Here is a 22525-nt window from a genome sequence, read left to right on the forward strand (position 1 = left end):
GCAGTCACTCCATTAGCCAGCTAACCAGTTAGCCAACCACTTAGTTTACATAAATAGGCTAATAAAACCCTTTTACGATACAAAGCAAAGAACAGCAAAATGTAACTGACTCCCCGTCATCATAGTCAACTAAGAGAGAACTGGATAAGCAACATAAAGTGTTTGGCTAAAAAATAAAACATTCTGAGTATGCAATTAAAATCAAATAAATTAGCTTTTTATTCTCCCATTTCTGTCATTCTCACTGCCATGGCTTCCCTGGGGGAAGGTGAACAATGTCACTTATCTGCTGCAAAACCCTTTGGAGTCAAGGGCAGACAGCTGCCTTCCTGCTCTTCCTAATCCACACAAGGCAGGGCATGTAGCCTTTTGTAAAGCAGCTGCTCTGATTACTTGCCCAGCTCACATCTGAGGCCAGCTATAGGGAATCCATTGAGCAGATCCCAAAATGCCCTCTCCCCAGTTCAAAACCTTTTGGATGGGGAGTCCTACTGGTGCATCTAACAATGAGCCAACTGCAACTAATTTCTACCCACCCCCTTAAAGCTTGATTTCCCTATGAGGGTTACAAAGAAAACAGGAAACACTTTCTGCAGCCACCAGACAGAGACTGTGCACCTCAGCTTTTACTGTCTGTTGAATCGTATACTAATTCACTGAGTTAGTCTATCTGGTCACATTCTAGTCTAAAAGGCATCTGTATAAAGTACCAACAATTTAAAAGGACTGAAGTTACACAGGAATTTATCAGCATGTTGCTTTACCAGCTCTCCCTCTCCCCCCATCTTCATAATAATAGAAAATCCATATTGAACTTATAGTCCTTGTACCATTGCAAGTTGGTGGTTAAAAGTTCCATTGACTTGAAGGGTATGTCTATGCTGCAGCCAGGAGTGGGCCACACAGCCTGGGTAGACAGTTCCTCACTAGCGGGCCTCAAGTTAGTGCTAAAAATAGCATTGCGGCTACTGCCGCATTGAGGGGATTAGGTGAATCCAAGGTGAGCTGGCTAGCTTAAGCCTCTGCCTGTACATACAGGTTTGTGTGTGGAGTTTAGCGTTGCCATGTACACATGGCAATGTTCTTCTATAGCCGCCCATCCTCTAAGTTGCGAGCCAATGGTAACTCTGCAGCATTTTTGGGGGGGAGGGCTCTCCACAGCAAGTATTCCTGACACTGCAAGTGTAAAAAGCTGTCAAGTTAACCAAGTTTTTCACCAGTAAGTGCCTGTTAAAGAGAGGGAGGGGGAAACACAGCAGTGGTCAAAGGAGGCTGGCTGGTTATGTAAATGTTACACACTGCCACGTTTCACCCACAGCACTACCGTCTTCCATATAGAAATACATAGGATCAAAGTATACACAAAGATTGTATTTCTCTCTTCCATTAGGCCAGCCAGCCACTATACCGGTTCTATAGATTCACATGCTGGCCCTGGTGTGAGGAAGAACTAGACTTACAAACTGAAGAGTAAATCACTCCATAAAAAATGGTTAGCACAAGGAGAAATCTTGCCAGCCTTTAGAACAACTGCCATCTTTTCTTTATGGTATATGAAGAAATCAAATAGCCTTTGAATGAGTTCCAGTCACTAATTGATTTTATTGTTACAATATAACGAAGCAGTTTATCTTGCTGTGCATTTCATAGAGTCCAAAAGGGCTGCGAGTGTATAGAATGGAACCAACATCATTTTCGTGGAAGCACTAAATAGAGGGTAAGTGTGATGTAATTTCAACTGTGCTGGTTTTTTAAAGCCCTGCATTAAGATGTCCCAATAAAGCTATAATTGTTCCTTCAGCTTAAAGTTATATTGCATTATTTGCCCTCTGGTGACTGATTATATCAATTATATAATAAATAGTAACTAACCATGATTCATTTGTCACTGACCTTAACTCTATTGTGAATATTTTAACTACATAAAGATTTTTCCCATATAGTGTAAAGAAGAAGAAGAAAAAAAATACTTCTAAAATGACTTTGCATCATGTGCTTTATTTTAAGTCATTACTGAATCAAAACTACACAGTATAACCTTTTAACATACCCTACCCATTCAATGATTTTGTTGCTCAGAAATTGCATTTTTTTAAACACAGAATTAAACCTACATTGCAATCATAAATTTTCATGCTACAATGTCCTCTAATGAACCATTTGTGTCACCAACAATAGTAATTTAAGAAAAGGCCATTTTTCAAGCTCATATGTACTTCTATATTTGGGAACTTAAAAAACCCGTCTCGGTTGTAAAAATGTGAATTGGAATATGTAAACATTTTTGTATACCTGAAACACTGGAAGGAGAATATCAGATAACAGCAAAATCATTGCCTTAAATCATCAAAATGGGGGGAAAGCATGTAGGGAAAGCACAGGGTAGCGCGCACACTATTCAGTCTTCAAAGGGATGTAAGAAATGAAACAGCTCTTTAGTCATTCAGTTGGATTCTCGGTTTGTCTAATCGAAAGCATTAAATGTGGGAAGATGGCCCACCAGAACATCCCAATATTTCATCATAATTAAGGTTTAACTAAGGGCTAAAACCAAGTTTTTTTTTTTCCTGAGAAAAGTCATTGATGTTGCATGGAAATGTCTTCTGGGACTGTACAAATAAAATAAGGCAATTAAAGAGAATGTCATTTGATACAAGTGTTTTCTTTTTGCTTAGAGGGTTGACCACAGAGTCTTTTTGGTACATCAAAACCTCTGCTCTTCTAAAAATGGATATGGCTCACATTTCTTCAGCTCCCACTACGGTCTTTTGGCTTGACTGTCCTGAAGACTGGTCAGATTCCCATTATTGTGTCTCGAGAGTCAGTCACATATAACAGCATATTGCACAAACTGTATCACTCCAGAAAAGGTCCAGTGAAGTCATCTGAGAGATCTTTCTTTTTCCCCCCTTTTCTTTAATGTGTGGAAGATTAACTTACCCATACAAGGCTGCAATTTAATCAACCAAATGTTCTGCAAAGCAGGGTCCCCTGATTTTAGAGGAATGGGCATTTAAAAAAACAAACCAACCACTCTTCCTCACCTTTAATCCTTAATTTGAAAGGCAGCATGGATTCCTAAGGAAGTTGCTTCCAGGACTCAATCAGTGAAAAATCATTGCTACCTAACTATAAAAGGCTTAGCTCTTATGAGAATATTGTGCTTTTTTAAAATTCAGATGAAGTCAACTTGATTTGCAGGGTGACTCCAAAGAGATCAATTAGTTTTTTCCCTAGTCCATTTGATCATAGTCTCTGGTGAGCGGTACAGGAATATTAATTTGGCATACAGGTCTTCCTCGAGTTCCAGTTCTCCAGTCTCTCTTACTAAGAAAATGTCAGTACACAACTTCAATATACGGTCCACATTTGGTAGTTCTTCAAACATGATGGAGTGAGAGATCCCACTGAAGAACTCACGAACAAATTTCCCTATCACCAGGACAACAGAGGCATAAAGTCCCATGATACTGCAAAGCAAGAGAGGAAAGAGTTCAAATATTTTTTTCTAATCAGTCCAAATACTGGCAAGTGCTGATTAACGGGGTGATGGGTTTATGAAACATGACTTGTTCTACTGAATCAATATGTTACACCATTAGGAATAACAAGGTAAAAAATAATCAGTCAGTGGAATTACAAATCTAAACAATTCACATACAATCTTTTTTATAAACTCTTTAAAAATGGCATTCAGTTAAAACAGTAAAAGGACAAAGATACCACCCACATAGAAAATATGCAGAGGAGAGAAATCTTCCTGTTGATCTGATACCACAGGTTCCTCCAAGACATTCCTGCAGAAAGCGCCTCCAGCAGTTTTGCCTTTCGGCTAAGTTTTCTCTATTGGAACTTGTAGAGCACTGAGATATGCTGGAGGCCAGGATTAACTGTACCTCATTACAGGCTTTGGGGGCTATTGATTTCTCTCTAGAGCCTATGGAGCTGGGCTGCCAATACCTCCTCCCTTTGGAACCTCATCAAGGAATACTCCACAATGTGGAGGGGCTCAGCAGAAAAGCCTCAGATTGTTTTAATTTCCCTGCAGGGTAAGGGTAAAAATCAATGCCTGCCCTCTTTGGCCTTGTAATCCTTCCTCCCAGCTGTGGGTTCCTGCCAGCAGAGAGGGTTCTTTTGCAGGGATTATGGTGTAGACCCCTTTCCACATGGATCTTGGGTAGGGAGGACAAATCCATGAGCGAACATGGATGGAAGAGCCCCAGGAGCCAGAATTTTGTCTTTACTAATAATTGAAAATGACAAACCTTTTTAAAAACAAAATAGTGTTAAATCAAATTCTATTTTTTACCAAGCTGCTAAGGCTTGAGCACATGGCTCTGATTCCACCTAAGCTAAGGAATACCATGCCTCCGATAATCTGACAACAGCCATGAAGGCCACTAGAGATGCTGAAATGGAAGATCTCTACAAAATCTTGAAATTTACTTCCTTTTTAATCCCTTTTAGGGCTAGGGCCAGTCCTGCTTCTCCAGTATTTATTGAGATATTTATGATGCTCCCACCTAATACAATGGAAACGCAAAACACTGGTCTAAAGGAAATACATTTCTCAGTTCACCATTGTTTATTTCTGACAGACTGTACTGTGGTTTGAAGTACTAGATTCTCTCTTACCCATAGCCAGCCAAGAATCCAAGGCTAGGAGGGCTAACTTTGTCACTGAATACAAAGAGTTCAAGACTTTCTTCTTGTCTATATCTTTTTCCAAGCTGATTGAGAACCCACCACTCACGAACCCCATCTTTAGACTCATTTTTGACTAGAGAAACAGTGATGTTTTCCATCCTCCCATCTATTGAAAGAGAAAATATTTTAAAAAACAAGCCATGTTATTCAGTCAGTCAAACTTGTTAGGATCAGTTGCTTATGAATATGACGTGATAGTGCAACCTAAAAATAGGCCAATTGAAACAGTCTTAGAACCCAGTTTAAAATAGTTTATAGAACAGAACTAAAATACTTCTCTAGTCTTTTACAGTTTATTTGCTTTCCCTCCCCAAAATCCCTTTTGAATGATCTTTTTACAAAATTTCACTCATAGCCAGAGGTCTATTGATTGTTGTCATGCACTTATAAAATATGGCCAACATTTTAAAACTTGAATGCAAATGTCAGAAACTATCCATATTTAGGGACCTAAATAAATGAGACTAACTTTTAGACATGCTGGGTATCCACAATTCCAAATGCAATTACTTTGTGTTTAGGCCCTACAAAAACTAATTTAAAGAGCTTAACTTTAGCTCTGTTGACTTCAGTGGGACTACAAACAGTGTGCAAGTTTATTTGCAACTCTACAAGACCCAGTGCCCTAAATTGAGTGTTCTCTCAGGGTAGACTTTGGGAAAGGAACAGGAGAATATCCATTCAGATGAATGAGTCAGTTCACACCAATCAGAGACATTGCATCCGATTGTCTTCATACCCATGCTGTGTTCTGCTACATCTGCGAATTCCCCACTGAGTTGAGGAGGCTATTGCACACCACCTATTTTGAAAGGGGGTAGGCCCCTTCCTCGAAACTAAAGAGGACTATAGAGCCTGAGGATCCCTTGCCTTACCATTGCTACCTCCTGTTATTAGATGTGCTCACAGCCCATCGGTTACCACTTTCATTCCTCCCTAAGCCAGGAGAAGAACAGAACTGAGTGGTCAAATCTCCTTGTGCCTCCTCTCAGATACTCACCTCTCTTGCCCCCTAGTTACTGTCACCTCTTCAAAAAACAAGGGAAATTCACTGTCTGAAAATGGAAGACAGTACGGAGCTACGGCTGAGCAGCAATGCTTCATGGCCTTCCAGAATGTGTGCACTTGTATTTAAACCTCTGAGAAACAGGGATTGCAAGAAGAGTTACACACACCAGCCTCGCCTCACAACTTGCCCTCTGCCCTCTGGAGCTGTCAAGAGCTACTGAGGCTACACTGCAGGTTTGTCTCAGGCAGGTCTGCCCTATAATAAGCAGACATGAGGAATTGGTTAATTGTGCCATTTCATGCCACAATATTCTCTCGTGTGTGCATGCATTTGTCTTCCCTTCACTGTGTGAGGGACACTGTACCACCTGATGCAGGGATTACTTGCAGCAGATTGCCACAACGCATGCTGTGACGTGAGGAGAGGAGCAAATGTACCCCCAAGAGATCATAATCCCCTTGTTTCTGAGCTGAAACAAGTGTTGGTTGCAGAAGCAGAGGAGCACAGTTGTTTATTCTTGGCCTGGGGATTTGTAACAGTCTGGTAGCAAAAAGGACAGTATAGAGCAGAGCGAAGAGCAGTTGGTGGCTAAGAAAGAGTCCTTAGTACACTGGCCAAGGAACCAGAAAGGGTCGTAATATCTGATGACTCTGGGGTAGGGTAGTCTGGGCAGCATAATAGTGATTGAGTACAGGCCAGGTAGAGCCTCCAAGCATGCCATGACCTAACACAGGGGTGTGTCGGGGTTCCCCCACCTCCTGCACCCCCATAGTGGCATGACCAGACTCCACCAGCCAGTAGAATAGAGGGAGTTTATTGCTTCTCCAGGATACAGCACAGCAAAGATGTAATCCGGTTACAGGGTAGGCCGAGGATTCCTCAGCCCCCCTTGAGATGGGAGGAGACTGGGCCCCTAAATCCCAACCCGTTGCTTAGGCGGCTTCCTCCATGATCCCAGACAGAAACTACCAACGTCCTTTCCAGCCCTGTCCCCCAGCAAGGGGCTAGCCTCCCCTCCTTCTTTTGTCTCTCCCCTTGGGAGGCAACTGGTCAGACAGGTTGGGCGCCCCTTGCATAATGACTCATCCCCTATCCTGCTGGGCCATGCTACAGATAGCATCCAGTGGGGGTCACCCACAGCCCAAGCCTAGCAACCAGCAAGGTACCAACACTTCGTCACAAGGGGTGGGCAATAATTTTTGATGTGAGGGGGCACATTCCCAGAATTTGCTAAGTGGTCAAGGGTTGCACTTTTCTATGATATTAATGGAGGAGGAGCAGGATCTGGGATGGAGGTTGGGTACAGAAGGGAGCCCTGGGTATGGAACTGGGTGCAGGGTCTAGGAGAGGGTAGGAGTTCAGTGAAGGATTCTGACCTGGGAGAAGGATGTAGAAGAGGATGCCAGAGCTCAAAAATTGTTGTGACGTGGGACAAGGAGTGAAGGAGGGAGCTCAGAGGATTTGGGTTGTGACCTGAGAAAGAGAGTTGGAAGAGGGAGAAGGTGGGATTCCACACTCTGTCCAGGAGCACTTACCGTATTATGTGGCTCCTTGCCAGCACTCAGTGGGACTCTTATGCAGGCTCCCTGCTTGCCAGAGCTCCACACACTGCTCAAAGTGACTGGCTGCTGGGACCATGTGCATTTCTCTGCCACACATCACTTGAGGGGTGGCCCTTCATGCACTGCCTGTGCCACAAGCACAGCCCAAGCAGCTCCCATTGGCCAGTTTCCAGCCAATGAGACCAGCAAGGGGTGTGCTGGGAGTGGAGGCAGTGCACGGAGCTTCCCTCCCCATGGGCACATTGTCCAGCAGCCAGCACTTTGAGCGGCGTGTGGGACTGAAGCAGGTAGTAAGGCCATGGTGGCCCAGAGTATCATGGCGGGCTGGATCCAGTTCATGGGCCATATTTTGCCCACTCTGGTCTAATAGTTTCTCCTCCTGTGTCCACATGTTGTGTCTCCACAGCATCTGGAAGGACAGACTACTGCAATGTCCATCAATGTGTGCTGGGATATCACTCAAAGAGGACAGAATTAAGGTTACAGGCTGGGACTAGAATGTACCTTATGCCTTAACTATGTATTTTCTGGTTTTAAGAAATTTCAGTAGGGGGGCACTTGTCACTCTGGAAAAGTACGAGGCATTGCCAATCTAAGTTCCCTGTAAGCTGCACGGTTGCACAGCTGTTCTCTGAGCTCTGCTCAGAGGTTCAAAGCTCCTGCAGAGGCAGGGAGCTCAGCTGATCGGTGGGGTCACCTCGCTAAGCAAGCATCTAAACAGAGCTGCTGCGTGCTTGAAACTAAGCAGCTCTCAGAGCAGGTAAAGAAGGGAGATAAGGAGAGAATAAGTGGCTAGGGGGAGGAGGAAGAGAGGGAGGCAGGGAGGGAGTACTTGGCTGAGGGGGAGCCAGAAGGGAGAGGAGTTTAGAGAGTCTCGTCTGCATGAGGAGAGAGAAGCAGAATCTTGGCACTCTCCTTAAGCCTCCTGGGAAGGAGGAGATAAGGGGCTGACTGGATGAAAGACCACATGGATGCTTAAATATAAATTCTGATGACTTACTTCGGGTATCAAAGTTATGAGAGGTGTTGGGTGACAGCCTTAGAGCCCAATGCATTTGTCTTAGCCACACAATAAGTACAACAGAGTAGAGGAGCAGTGCAACCTACCTTGATGTAGTCCCATTATTAGTTAAACAGCTGTGCATGTTTCACAATGAAAAAAAAATACTCAAAGATAATCACAGCCATTTGTACATACATACCTTTCCAAAGATGCTTTATGGGTTTTGCCAGAGAATCACTAGGTGCCTTGATGTAGTATGGAAATATCATTTCTAGATTCCTGCAAGAAAAATGCGAAAGCAAATAATTCCATATTTTTGTATCTTTATACATTCATTTAGACATCCCTCCTGGGGCAGCTGCAGAATATATTTCTAATTTTCAGGAGAGTACTTTGCTGTAATTTTTTGACAGAATTCTGATTTCACATCAGCTTTGAACTAGTGTCACTCTATTGACTCTGATGGACTTACCAGTGATGTTCCACCAATATTTTAACAAAGTGTTCCATTCAAAATTTCTCATTCACTTGTGAGAATCCCTGAATGCTGGGTATGTGTGCACACATGGAAGGATCAGGGACTGGAAAATATGTTTCTTTGTTTTTCCACTTAAACAAAAACGCTCATACCGTAAAGAAGGAGAGAGGCAACACATAACCACTTGCTAAATAAACCTAAATGAAGTGCATTTGATGGAAATGCTTGTATTTCAGAAGTAGTACAGTGTTCAGCGAGTGCTAAGCTCAGGAAAGAACATATGAGAGTGGGTGTATTTTTTAAAAAATTCCTACCTTCAGAGAATGGGAATTATAAAAATAGGTCAATTACTTCTTGCCTCAAACAGATCCACACTCCTAGATACTATACCCTTCAGGAAATGCCTTTACTTTAAAAAGTATGAGAAATAAAATATTTTAAAACCTACAAAGGGACAATATAGACTTATCTGCAGCCACTGTATCTGTGCAATAGACTTATGTATATTCTGAACCAAATATAGCTCTCAACCATGTGTGTAGGTCTTTCTATTGCTCTGTATGGACTCTGCAGATATTTCAGGCTTCAGAGTAATGTTCCTGTAATCTTGGGGCAGACCTACACTGCACTGATATGGAGTGATCACTTTGTGAAAAGTATTCACCCGCAGGTGACAGGCTGTTTTGCCTTTTATTATTTTCCTGTGTGAGTTAATTTGAAAGCATAGCAACTCTCAGGTTTCACCCACATCGTTGCTTTTGGGGCATTTAGGGATCACTCTAGGTCTGACCTGTCAGTCCTCATCCTCAAAAGAAAGTTGGACAACACTTTCAAAAGACAAGCTGGGCATTTAAGTTCGTAACTTTGCTAGATGCTTAAGGATTTATGGCATATTACCACAATCCACAACACATTCATGCCCCAGCTATTTCCCCCCTGTGACTGGAAAGGTGTTAAAGGGCTACTCCATCTTGAATATGCTAAATATTGTATTCCACATCCTGTTTAGTGTGTCACAGATTTTCTACAGCTAAGTTTCCCAGACCGAAGAAGAGCTCTGTGTCTGATAAAAGTTGTTACAATCTCATTGACTTTGTTCCGCTAACATCCTGGGACTGACAGCACTGAAACAACACTGTATATTACCTTTGAAGTAACTTTTATTAATACAGGACTAAAATGACTAAAATGCCCTTGGCCTTTTTGCGGGCGCTAGGAATTTTCACCTCTTTGTAGCCATTTGCAAAGGCCAGGGGCTCGACCAATCCTTGTTGCCAGGGAAGCAGAGTTGGTAGGGAAGAGACAAAGGTTGCACCATCCATACACACTCCCCCTGTGTGCTAGAGAACACAATGCCTCTCCCAGCTGCTGCAGCAGTGGTACAGGGGGCAGCTCTGACTCAGAGCTTTAAGTAATGCGTTCACTTGGGCAGTGACTATCCATTTTGGTACACTCTCAGTGAAATGTGCATCATGTTTCAGTTTAATGGTATATGCTATGCTAGGACTATTGGTAACAATAGCACAGCAGTTAGTTATTTACTTAATGCGCTTTAAGAGAGACATCTGTATGAACAAGTAAAAAACATAACTTACACCTTTTTGACTTTGTGGTCCCCAGACATCATTGTAGCAATATTTTCTCTAGTTTTGTTCGGCAGGTTACAGGAAAGTTTATCCGACGCTATTTCTATTTTTGCACCAAGAGAGAGGTTTCTAGAATAATAAATGAAGAAAAAGAAAGATAGTGAAGCTCAATTACCATCTAACGTCTAGTCTTCTGAGCTGTGCTTTGCTGACATGGAGTTTCTAGATTATCTGTATGCTGTTGATGATCTTTCCACAGAATCCCATCAAGCCTCAGGCCACTGCTACCAGGCCACTTGACTGATGTCTAGTGGCCTAAAACTCTCCTGTCATCACTGATGATGGCTTTATATGATTTAGAGGCAATTGTTGATAGGACAATGGCACTATAATTTTACGTACTGTGTCAAAGACAAAATAGAAGCCTTGCATAGAAACTCACATGGCTGATTGCTTCTGAACACAGAGGCCAGATGTTGACCTGCAGACGTCACTGGACACTTCGCTACCTGGCTAACCACAGCTACAACTACAAATGCTCTCTGGGTGATTCTAAGGCTGTTTCTTATCAGTGGACTCATGTACAAATGAAATAAGAACCTTGTGTTCATCTCCCTCCCTCTTATAACACTTATAAATCAGGAAATCTAAGCTGAAGGCTTCTGGGGCCCCTCGAGACAAGCTGAAAATGTATATTTGATTATTAACAGAAAAAGTCCTCCCCCCCCCTTTTAAATGGAAGTGCCTGAATCAGCCCTGTCAGGGAGGTGGATGGGGCACTGCTTTCCCAGTTCCTTTTTACCACCTCTTCTGCAGTGCAGGGCACTGATGGGGTGAGCCAATAAGGTTCTGTCCAGCTGCCCTGCTGAGTGCATCACAGGCCAGAGAGGAGAGTAGTTCTGGCTGCTCCATTGCCTGCTTCTTTGCCGGGCTGTGGAAGCTCCAGCAAGAATAGCACAGGAACTTAACTGGCTTTGCTTGAGCCTTGGGGAGTGGTTAGCAAAGGCAAACCCCTCTCACCATCTCCTCCTCCACCCTCCCCACTGCCAGTCACTGAAGATAGCTCAGGTGAGAGGGGAAAGGAGAAGCTGAAAAATCAACAGGCAATTACAACACAGTTCCCCCATTCTTGGCCCTGGCCCAAATTAGAGCAGGCCAATGACTGTTCTAACCTCCTTCAACTGGCACCAGTTCCCATTAGACAGACCCCATGGCAGCTATAAGACACTGGCCTGCAGTGTGAATCAGCCACAGCCTTTCCTTTCCCTCCATTTCCCACATGCTCTTTGTGCCAGAGGCTGCAGGGAGGGATTAGGAGCTGGCTGTGCCAGCTCTCTGCCTGCTGGAAACTCCTCGATGCTAGAAGAATGCCCAACAACGGACTTGCATGTGTCTTCTGCTCCCCTTCCATTGCTTGTGGAGCATAAAAGAAGCAGTCCACACCAGAGAATCTATCACAGAGAACTGATTGTGGCCTCCTGACATTTTTAAAAATAGGTGATTGGCCTTCAGGCTGAACAAGCTTGGACTCCACTGCTGTAAATTATAACCATATCATATTCAGTCACCCTTACTATATGGTTCATAGCTTCCCAAAAAATAAAGGATCCAATTTATTATTGTTTTTAATTAAACATATATAATGTATAGATTAGTTCAGGAGTATTAAAAATGGACTATAACTCTAAATAAAGGAGGGCGTGATATTTTCACTGGATAACAAAACATCCCTTCCATGGTAATAAAAAAGGTCTAATTAATCCATGTTTAATCTTAAATAAAGCTATTTGATTTATTATGGGCCCTATGTTTGTTTTTGATTTATGTACACCACTCCCAGTAATGTAGCTGAAAGTAACAGCTGTTATGATAGGACCCCAGGTGTCCAACTTCATGATTCTACTATCAGGTTAGATATCACAATTGCCACAAGCTGTGAATGGGCAATAATGGATGGATCATTTCAATTATTACCTGTTCTGTTCATTCCCTATGCAGCATCTGGTGGAATACAGGATACTGGGCTAGAAGGACCATACATCTGACCCAGTTTGACCATTTTTGCGTTCTTACGAGTATTTTCTCAAAGTGATGGGGAGGCAATTTGGTGGCAACACCCATATTAATGTGCAATCTGTGCATACCCCAGTATGGCTCTTACAGGAGACAGGTAATGTCTAGGAAAGCTCAAAGGGAAGACTGTACATAAGGCAAATAAGCCCTACCGTAAATGGGCACAGACCACAGTGAAGGGAATGGACATTGCGTCTACTTACTTGAATGTGGCTCTAGAATGATGTTCAGGTAGTTAATACAACTGTTTTTCATCTTGCGTCTTGCTATTTGATTTCTTACAGCTTAGAGGGTATGGCCAATAGCTCTTGAGGCTGTACAGCTTCAGTAAGAGAACTGATTGCTTCTCTTTTGTACCTGAATTGCATTTCTGCATTCGTTATCTGCTTATAGCAAATGTTTTTCCATAAGCCTGGCTCTTGGAGAACATGTTGTCTGAAGCAGATTTCCTACTGGTCTAGTCATTGGGATTTTAAGCCCTTTGAGTCAACCCAAATAAATGGTTGTTTTTCAAGATTTAGGTTGGGATTTCAGTTTCTGGGTGCCCAACCTGAGGTCTCTTAAAACTATTGGATTTTCAGAGGGAAAAAGCTCCACACTGTCTGTAAATCCAGCTTCTCCAAAATGTTGCAGGTTGGGCACTCACCACCCGAGGAAGTCAAAATCTCTCATCATTTTTGATAATCCTGACCTAAATTATGTGCACCTTGTTTTAAAAGTGCCTTTTACTCACCAAAGCAACACCACCTGCACAGTCACAAATGAAGTGCTCTTCAGTGTACTGCATGTTAGAATAACATCTGCAGTACATTTGGTAAAAACATTTCTTTAGTAGGAAAGCTCAAGCACCATAGTGGTACTCTTGAATCTGCTTATCCCGTATGTTCTTCCATGAGGCATCTCAGATCAGTTTACTCCTGCCTTTATAGTTTCTGCCTTGAAGGAGCTAGTACCTGACCAAGGACATTCTCGCTGAGTAGTTCCAAGAAAAGCCTCCCTTTAAAATCTATAAATGCTATTTGCTGTTGCCATAATGGTTCATTGTTCAGTGACAAAGCTCATGCTCTTCCCCATCTCCTTCCTAGCCCCCCACTCAGTCTTTCTGACCTGGTGAATGAGAAAACTAGATGGTAAAATAAACATGTCACACAAACATTGCCAATGAAAAATACTTCCAGTAAACAACAGCCCTAACCCCACTATCAGTCAATATTATCATACTAATTACCTTTGAATAGTCCAGGAAAGAACTAGAGTGAACTCAGCAGAAAAATCCCGGAGACCTTGAATCATTTTCTTTCTACTGGGAGGGCTGATGGTCCACAATGAATTTGAATTTCCTTCTAGCTCTGCTACAGTTATATCTTCTTTTCCATAGCCTTCTAGAAACTGCAAAGCAGCCTGCAAATGCAAAATGGGAAAGGAAAGTTTAATAGATATGAAACACATAACTATTCTTACCAGTCAGCCAGAACTATAAGGCTATGTCTACACTGTCAGCTTCTTGTGCAAGAACAGTCGGTCTTGCGCAAAAACTTGCCTGATGTCTACATTGCACGCGCGTTCTTGCAGAAGTAAATTTACAGTATAGCGTTGTAAAATAGGGCTCCTTCCGGAAGAGTTATTCCTCTCTCCATGAGGAATAAGCCCTCTTGCGCAAGAGCTCTTCCACGGTAGGGCAGTGTAGACAGGCAACATGAATTTCTTGTGCAAGAAGCCCCTATGGTTAAAATGGCCTCAGAGCTTTCTTCTGCAAGAGAGCGTCCACACTGCCATGGATGCTCTTGTGCAAAAGCACATGCCAGTGTAGACGCGCTCTTGTGGAAGACTTTTTGCGCAAGAACTCTTCCACAAAACAGTTCTTGCGAAAGAAGCTGCTAGTGTAGACGTAGTCCAAGTGTACTACTAATTATGAGTCTAGTGATTTGCACTGATGGTTTTCCTCAGACACTGGAGAAGGCATAAGAGGAAAGAGGTTTGATAAAAATACAGCTCAGACTAGAAATCAGTGAATAGGGGGGAAAAAAGCCCCAAACCCTGCACTGTTAATGAACAAACAAAAATTCCCACCTAACCTGGTGAACAACATTTGCCAAAATGGGACAGAATAAAATTAAGCATATGGATTCTGTGCTTTTATTTCTAAGGCCCTCAATGCACATTGAAACCAGTATAACTAACAGGCTACCCAGAACAATTTTAATTTGCGATAACACATGTTCTAGTCCCAATCTGTTTTGTGTGGTACCTCAAACTTACTTTAAGCAAGTTCACAGGGGCTTCTCACAGCACAAATGGCTGTCACTATATGCAATTCAGATGACAAATTCTATACTAGGTAGTTTACCAGACATTCCATTGGCCCACATGAAAACTTGAGGCTCTCTCAAAATGCAAGGCAGAATACAGGAGGACCAAGATACCACACAAATGGCCTGGTGTATCTTCCTTTGGCCTTGACCTTGTTTCCCCTTCTACTGTGGTTGAGGTGGGTCAGTGGGAGTCCAAATTCATGGATTTTATATTTCTATCCCAAGTCTCTTCTGCTTGTATAAGTAACACTTTTAGCAAAGGGAAAAGACGGAATTCTGCCTAGAGGAATAGGGCCTGCAGAATGTTGTTACCAAAGCAGAAGGTGGGTATGTGATAAGTATTTGGTCCAACTGCTGGAATATAACATGGCATTAGAATGACGCAAGATGCTTGTTTCAGGGGAAGGCTGGTTAATAGTGTTTATAGTTTTAGAAATTCTAATTACATGATGCAAAGAGTGTTTCACATCTTTGGAATCGATTCTTACTGGAAAACTGGCTACCACTCAGCCTTTCATTAAGGTCTGCTTTTCTCTTACCAAGGGAACCTAAAGCAGCTTGGCAGACTCTATTCACTAAAATGGTTACTGACAGTTGGAGTTTGTCGTAGGGAAGGTGTCCAGCCCTCCAGCCTCAGCCTCAGCCCCAGCTCCCAGTCACAGCTGAAAGGTGTACACTACAATTGTATAGCCCCACCGCCTGAGCCCAAGTCAGCTGACACAAGCCAGCTGTGGGTATTTTACTATAATGTAAACATACCTGTTAGGGTCTCACCCTTCAAGCTCTTATTCACACAAGCAGTCTCTCTTTCAGACAAATTCAATGGAACTAATCATTTCAATAAGGCCAGCATTATTGAATCCTTATTGTCACCCAAAGGAAATTAAGCAATGACTTGGCTGATCAGGATACACTGGACATAGACACACAAATTCTTAAAAAGGAGGCAACACTCCACATTTTACTTACAGTATTACCCGAATATTCTTTTTGAAACGAATCAAACTCGGTTTGATTCAAATCCTTGAGCTGGTTTTGCTGAGCACTCATTGTAAAAATAGGCTGGAAAATAAAAGAACACATCCCTGATAAATGTACTTCATTCTGTTTCTGCATTAAAAATAAAACATTCTGTGAATTTCAGTCTAAAACTATGTCAGTCCTCAGCATCATAGGGAGAGATTCTGAGGGATGGGAGAAAAGCTCATGAATAAGATCTAAAAACTTTCAGAACCCGAAGCTCTAATTTCTTGACAAATTTTCTTAAATGATTCAGTTTTGTGGGAATATAAACCAACCCCAAATCAAGACATTTCACTACGTTTTGTTCCAAAATGGTCTTAATTTTAAGCATTACCACCAAAAAATATGTGGAAATTCCATCATTTGAGATTTCTTTCAGACAAAAAATCTATTTGTGTTGGTCTGAGTAAATGTCAAAGAGAACAAATGGAAGCTATTCTGTATATGCTATCACACTTCTTACAGCTGTCATTTTGGATTCACTCCTCAGAGAAGTGAATTCCCATGGCTGTTTGTGAATTTCTCAAGTTTTCACTTTGAAAATCATGTGTGTTCAATTCTGTAAATGCTACAAGTACACCTTATCAGATTTTAATCTGGAAATAATTCTTTTAAAACTTCACAAAAGGCCATAGAAACTTGCTCATAGGAAAGGCAAAGCCAAATAGCCTGTCTGAACATTCCTCTCCCCATAATTTCTCCAGCTCCTATTAAAAAATTAAGGTTAAATTTTAATGTTTAAGCTTCTTAGGAGAAAATGTCCCATTTTCAAAGGTGATTTAAACCCAGATTTTTAAAAGTACTTTGGCACTGCTTTTCTTAGCATTGTAATACCTCACTGATTTAGGAGCCGGGGGTGGGGGGAACCAGGTTTGTAAAAGTATTTAGGCACCTAACTCTCAATGATTTCAATGGGAATTAGGTGTCTTAATTCCTTTAAAAAATGTGTCTCCAAGTCTCATTTTCAAAAGTGACCCAAGCATTTAGGTTTTGAAATTCTGCAGACTTTCCACAGAGATTCCACAGAGATAACTCAAGACCTCCTTCCAAGCTCTACTGCCAGCCAGGCCTGCTGATAGGCAGGCAGGGGGTGGGGGAGCCCACTGATTTAAAAAGTCCATGGGTCCCCAGCAGCCAGTACCTCAGCAGTGGCAGCAGGTGGAGCCCTTTGAATCGCTGCTGGAACCCTGCACAGTGCTCACCGAGCAGCCCTGAAGGCCTGGCTGGCAGAGGCTCGCCCCCTGGTCTGCTCTTTTTGGGGGCCCAGAGTCAGGACCCGTGAAGACTGCCCTCAGCCCTATTGCTAGCTGCACTCTTTCATTTTTCTGACTGGGACCTGAAGTTGGCTAGCCTGTACAAAAGTGGACCATTGTGAAAAAGATCATATAAATATGGTATGTTGAGTTTACGTTCTTTTCACTTTCCAGGGGTGTCATGCAAATTGGATCAACACTTGACATCAGGGGAGCTGACAAGATCACTGGGCCTCTGGGCAATGTGTACGTGTGGGGGGTGGCTCTGTGCCCTGGGGCCCTCAGGTGGAAGGGGCAGGGCTGGGGCAGTCAGCTCCCAAAGCTGCCCAGACAGTGTGGTACTCAGAGCAGCTGGAGCATGTGGTGTGGAACTCCAGAACATGCCATGCAGTGCTCCAGCATCCCTTCTAAAGGGCCCTGGACTCCCACAAGCACTGTCACTATTGCGGCAGCAGCAGTGGCTGGAAACTTGGGCCCTTTAGAATTGCTGGGCTCTGGGGCAATTGTCCCCTTTCCTCCCCTCCCCATTGGTAGGCCTGCTTGATAGGGAATAAATGTTAAGTGATCTATAAGCTGGCTAGTGTAGACATGGCCTGTGTAGCCACTCTAAGTTGATGGGAGGGCTCTTCTAGGCTATTTTCCTGCCTAAGTCAGTTGATGTAGTTTCACCCAGTAACTCCAGTAAGCCGAAGGTAAGTAATAAATACAGTACAAAAAAAACACAGGACAATTTCCTTTTCTTTTTTTCATTGTTTACCTGGTAACCTCCTAGGGTGATTGTGATTGATACATCAAGAGGCTTGTTGGTAACACCTGCAACAGATTTGACTAAAGACATGAAGAGCAGAGGGAACCAGACAATACAAATCAGCAAGACAACAATCATGCCTCCCATTCCATACTTCACAACTTTCTTTTTCTTCTGGCCTCTTGGCTGGGGGTATCTCTGCAACAAAAATCAGTTACATGATAAATATACTGTGTGTTCATCAGTGGGACCGTTTTAATATGAACCCATGTATAGATAAATAACGACCTCTTTCTTGGCTTACAACAAACCCCAGTTCAGGACAAATTTTAAGAACATTTTTAGTCAAAATTGGGCTGGGATTGGATTGAAACTGGGTTGAGTTTCAGTAAACATGAGCGTGAGTATCAAGTGAATCTAGATCATTTTAGGGTATGGGTTGGAAACCATACAAAACTGTATGAAATTCTACATGTTCTCAAATGAGGTAACAGTAGACAGGTTCATTTGAATGTTCCGAAACAGCAGGCATGAAACCTTATGAACAGAACCATCGGGGGCTGACCGACTCTCTGGGCCCCTGAGCAAGGCAGGAAGGGGCGGAGCCTGGCTCTGTGCTTCTGGAAGGGGTGGAGCTGTGGGCAGAAGGAGCAGGGCTGGTGCTTGCCTTCCCCAGGCAGACCTCAGTGCTGCCCACAGCATGTCACACCTCCCACAGGCAGCCCTCAACACTACCCAGAGCATGCTGCCCCACACTGTCAGAGGGCCTAACCAAAACTAAAAAAAACCCCAATATTAGTTTAATTCCTTGCTAACTGAAGTCATCAACTTTCACCAAGCTGTACTTCAAATACTGTTTTTTAACTTCAGATATATTAAAAAATATCCTCTTGATTCTTAAACTCTCTGTTGGCTTGTCCCAGTCTGCTTCTCAGCCCACATCCCTTGTCTCTCATCTCCAATCCTATTCCAAACCCTGCCTAACATCAGGATCTTTACTCTTCCTTTCTATAATATATCCACTTTTGGAGAGAGAAACTTCTCTTCTGCAGCTCCTGGGGTTTAGAACAATCTTCTTGCATCTCTCCTCTTTTTCCCATCATGTCAGAACACACATCTCTTCCCCCCATCTATGATTCCTCTGCCTCTCTATTGCTGGCTTCATGTCTAATAGCTTTAATGGGTTCACCAGCCTGTACAATGCCTTTGCATCACTATAATTTATTCTGCATGCTTTCCTACAGGATTTCGTCGGTACAAGGTGGGGGAGGCAATAGCTTTTACTAGACCTACTTCTGTTGATGAAAGACACATATTTTTGAGCTTACAGAGCTCTTCTTCAGGTCTGGGAAAGGCGGAGTGTCACAGCTAACTAGAAGGTGGAACAGATTGTTTAGCAGATCCAGTTAACACAAAGTCTAACCATTCAAGGTGAAGTGGCCAGTTAATGTCTTTGCAGTCACAGGACAGCAAAGAGGGGGTTGTGGGTTACAGATTATCCTGGAACCGGCACAGCTACAACAAGAGTGCAAACATTAACTCTGTGCAGCATTTCGAAATAAAATGTGTATGAAAAATGCCATTTACAAAATAAAGTTGCATTGAACACATACACTTGCCAGAAATCTGCCTTTCAGGAAATTGTTCTTTTACAACATGAATCCATAAAGCCCTAAGAGGATATTATATTTGTAATACAATTCTATATTTAAAACAAATCAGTTACATTTTAAAAGTATTGTGTCAAACCATTTGTCTCACGCTACAGGACACTGTTTTCATTAATATCGTATTGAGCTCTAAAGAGGTATATCATTTATCTGTACAAGGCTATTTCAGGCACCTTTAACGCTATTACAGAGCAGCTCAGAGAGTTAGTAATAGCCAAAATACTCAGGGATATCAGAGAAAGAGAGAGAGAAAGAGAGAGAGAGAGCTTAAATTATTCTCAGATATCATTAGTTATTTTGTTCTTAAACATACACATTTTTGATATATGCAAAATCCATCAGCAAACATGGCAATGTATGTCATTGGCACACACATCGTGATTTAGACCTGGAAACTTGTATATTCTCGCATTATTCCATAGCACATCATAGAATGTTACTATGATAGAAAAAACAACATGTAGAGCAAAATTGGAATTTGATTACTTCCTGTTCTATTAATTTCGAAAGCATGTGATGCAATTCAGTTCATGGTAAGAATGTAACTAGCATAAGTATCTAACTGCCAAGTTTGTGTGGATATAGTTAGTTTACTTGTAACAATGTGGCATACCTTGAAATTAAATACAGTTAAAGGTACGATTATAACTAAACTAGAAATACATCAGTGACACTCAAATGTATGGCCATTTTATTATTTTCTGAATGACTGGGTTATTTCCTATTCCTAAAATAACACTTAATTTCTTTTTAAAATTGGCAAAACAACCAAACATCTGGATGCTGTTTTTACAAAGGTAACACAGAATCCAGGATTCTTGATTTTTATGGAACTGAACCGTAACTCATTGAAACCAGCTGAGTCCAATTTTCTAAAAATGGCAGCAAAAAAGTCATTGAAGGAGAGGAGAGTAAGTGCTTGCTGTGAGATCCAGAAGAGGAGTATCCTGTGTGAATGGTGGAAAATGGATCTTTAAGTATGTGAAATAGGGGGTGGCTGCATTGACCTGCGTTTTAGGTTTGTGTGTGGTTTGAGATAGTATGGAGGAGGTGAGGTAAGGGTATATGAGGTTGCACTGGGCAAGGTGTGTGTGGGTCAGTAAAATGCAGTGAGTGTACGGTTGATGGTATGGAGGCATAAGATAATGGATGTATGGATATCTTTGGTGGGTGCGAGTGTGGAGTGAGGCAATCAGAAGGGAGTTGAGATAGTGTGACAGAATGGACTAGGTCCCGAAGCCCTCTGTTGAAGGCTTGTGGCCTTGCCAGACCCTGACCCAGCAAGCCATAGAGAAGTCCTCCAAGGCAAGGAGACTAGAATGTCTGCAGGAGGAAGTGGCCAATCATGGACCAGGAAGGCCCTATAAAAGGAGCTAGAGAACCAGAGTTAGCTCAGTGCTGCTGGAGATCTCAAGGAGAGAAGATCATGGGTGAATGGCTGGCTGAGGAACTAGCAGCACCACAGAGAGCTCTGCGTGGGGAGCTATTGTGGACTATAATGAACTAGGGGCTGCCTGATCTAGGAGCAAGGAACTGTCTCCAGGAGGAGAAGCCCAGGAGGCACCACTCTCTTCTCAGTGAGGAAAAAACTGAGACAGAAACAGAAGGATACTAGCAGAAGTCACTGGGATGGGCCCATTAGATGTGTAACCTGGTAGAGGGTTGTATTTCATATAGGAGTGTGACATGACCAGATGATTGAGTAGCCAAAAAGGGTTTTTAATGAGACGGTGCAGGCACATACACTTGATCAGATGGGGACTCTTGAGGGAGGTGAGTACCACCCCATTACGATATAGACAAAGCGCCTTACTGTGACAGTCAGGAGAAGAGACCTGAGTTTGGAGATAAGGACGGAGTAGAGTGATGAGAGAGGTGCAGTTATGTCACAAGCCAGGATCTTTTCAGAACTCCACTCCAGTCTAGTCTATCTCTCAGTAAAGCACAGATAAGTGAGATGAAGCGGTAGGAACCCCTGGTAAATGAGTATATTCATTCCCCCTTGCAATGTTTAAAAGGGAAGGGTGCCTATGCCATCCCCACATTATCACAGGCAGATACACAGGTATCTACTATTCATTATATTACTTGTATGAGAAGAGGTAAAGGTACAACTATACAGAAGCAAAACTGGCATCTGCTCTTCATTCCTCGGTAGCCTAGGAAGAGGGAAGTTTGTTTATTTACAGAGGGATATCTCTTGTATCACCTAGCGAGATCTTGATAAACTTTTATGGCGATACTCTGCAAGCTCTGAAGGTTTCTAGGAAGAGTAGCTTTCTTTCTACCATGGCACTTTGCCAGAAATTTAACTGGTATCATTGCAGTAAACTGACCAGGAGCATATGGGCAACATCAGGATGCCAGCAGAAGTGTGCTGTCTGGACCTGTTTTACTCTCAGAAGTAACATATCAAAGAAAAAAATCACCACTGCCTTGGAAAACAATGACAATATTCACTGCCCTATACTAGTACCTGTGAAAGCAGGCACCAGAATGTTATTGCTTCATGCAGGCAAAAATCTTAATGCCCTCCTCCTTCCCCGTTTTGTTCTTGGTGGCCAAGTTCCCCAGGCTGAGGAAAGAGAGTAGTTCTGTACAGAGACACTCCAAAAATGAATTGTCAATAAACATGTCTGGTTAAAAAGTTTTATGGGAATAATGGATAAGTGTTTGGAAACTTAACTGTTACTTTCCATTGAGGATGTAAATCCAATTATACATTCACTTATTTTATGTGCAGCTGTTGACATTATGTCCTGAAGAGGTGTTTCCCTCATCCATACAACATCTGACCTCAAGGAGGGGAAAAAATAGGATGATATGTTTAACAGATTCTGAAAACCAGTGATGCATTAGAGTACAAACAAAGGATCTGGTGGGCCAACATGGCAGATTGCATTGAGAGGCAAAGAGAGGGCAGGAGAAAAAGGAAAAAGATCTAGGAACCTCAGCAAGAAAAGGAAGAGATGCATCCAGAAATTATGGGGCATCCCAGGCTGCAAACACAGATGTTGCAAACTGTGGTTGACCTTCATAACACTTAGCACCCTAGACAACTCCACAGTTGCAGCTCTCTGCATGCCACAACATTTTGCATG

General features: G+C 42.5%; 1 protein-coding gene across 12 annotated transcripts in view; it reads right to left on the minus strand.

The window, feature by feature from the left end:
• Positions 1-1286: 1286 nt before the first annotated feature.
• The window catches only part of PIEZO2 (piezo type mechanosensitive ion channel component 2), a 423840-nt gene continuing 402601 nt past the window's right edge, over positions 1287-22525 (minus strand). For 6 of the 12 annotated variants that reach the window (XM_075920988.1, XM_075920987.1, XM_075920991.1 and 3 more), the window contains 7 exons: positions 17764-17952; positions 15700-15792; positions 13647-13819; positions 10355-10474; positions 8481-8560; positions 4636-4813; positions 1289-3470 (listed from right to left, as the gene is read on the minus strand). In XM_075920988.1, coding sequence (XP_075777103.1) covers positions 3218-3470; positions 4636-4813; positions 8481-8560; positions 10355-10474; positions 13647-13819; positions 15700-15792; positions 17764-17952 — 1086 coding nt within the window. In that variant the 3' untranslated portion in view covers positions 1289-3217. Of the gene's footprint in view, positions 3471-4635; positions 4814-8480; positions 8561-10354; positions 10475-13646; positions 13820-15699; positions 15793-17763; positions 17953-22525 lie in introns of all 12 variants that reach the window. The other 6 variants (XM_014570678.2, XM_014570676.2, XM_075920992.1 and 3 more) reach the window with 5 other exon arrangements.

The sequence above is a fragment of the Pelodiscus sinensis genome, chromosome 2 (assembly GCF_049634645.1).
Source record: "Pelodiscus sinensis isolate JC-2024 chromosome 2, ASM4963464v1, whole genome shotgun sequence".
In the NCBI taxonomy this organism is placed as follows: Eukaryota; Metazoa; Chordata; order Testudines; family Trionychidae; genus Pelodiscus; species Pelodiscus sinensis.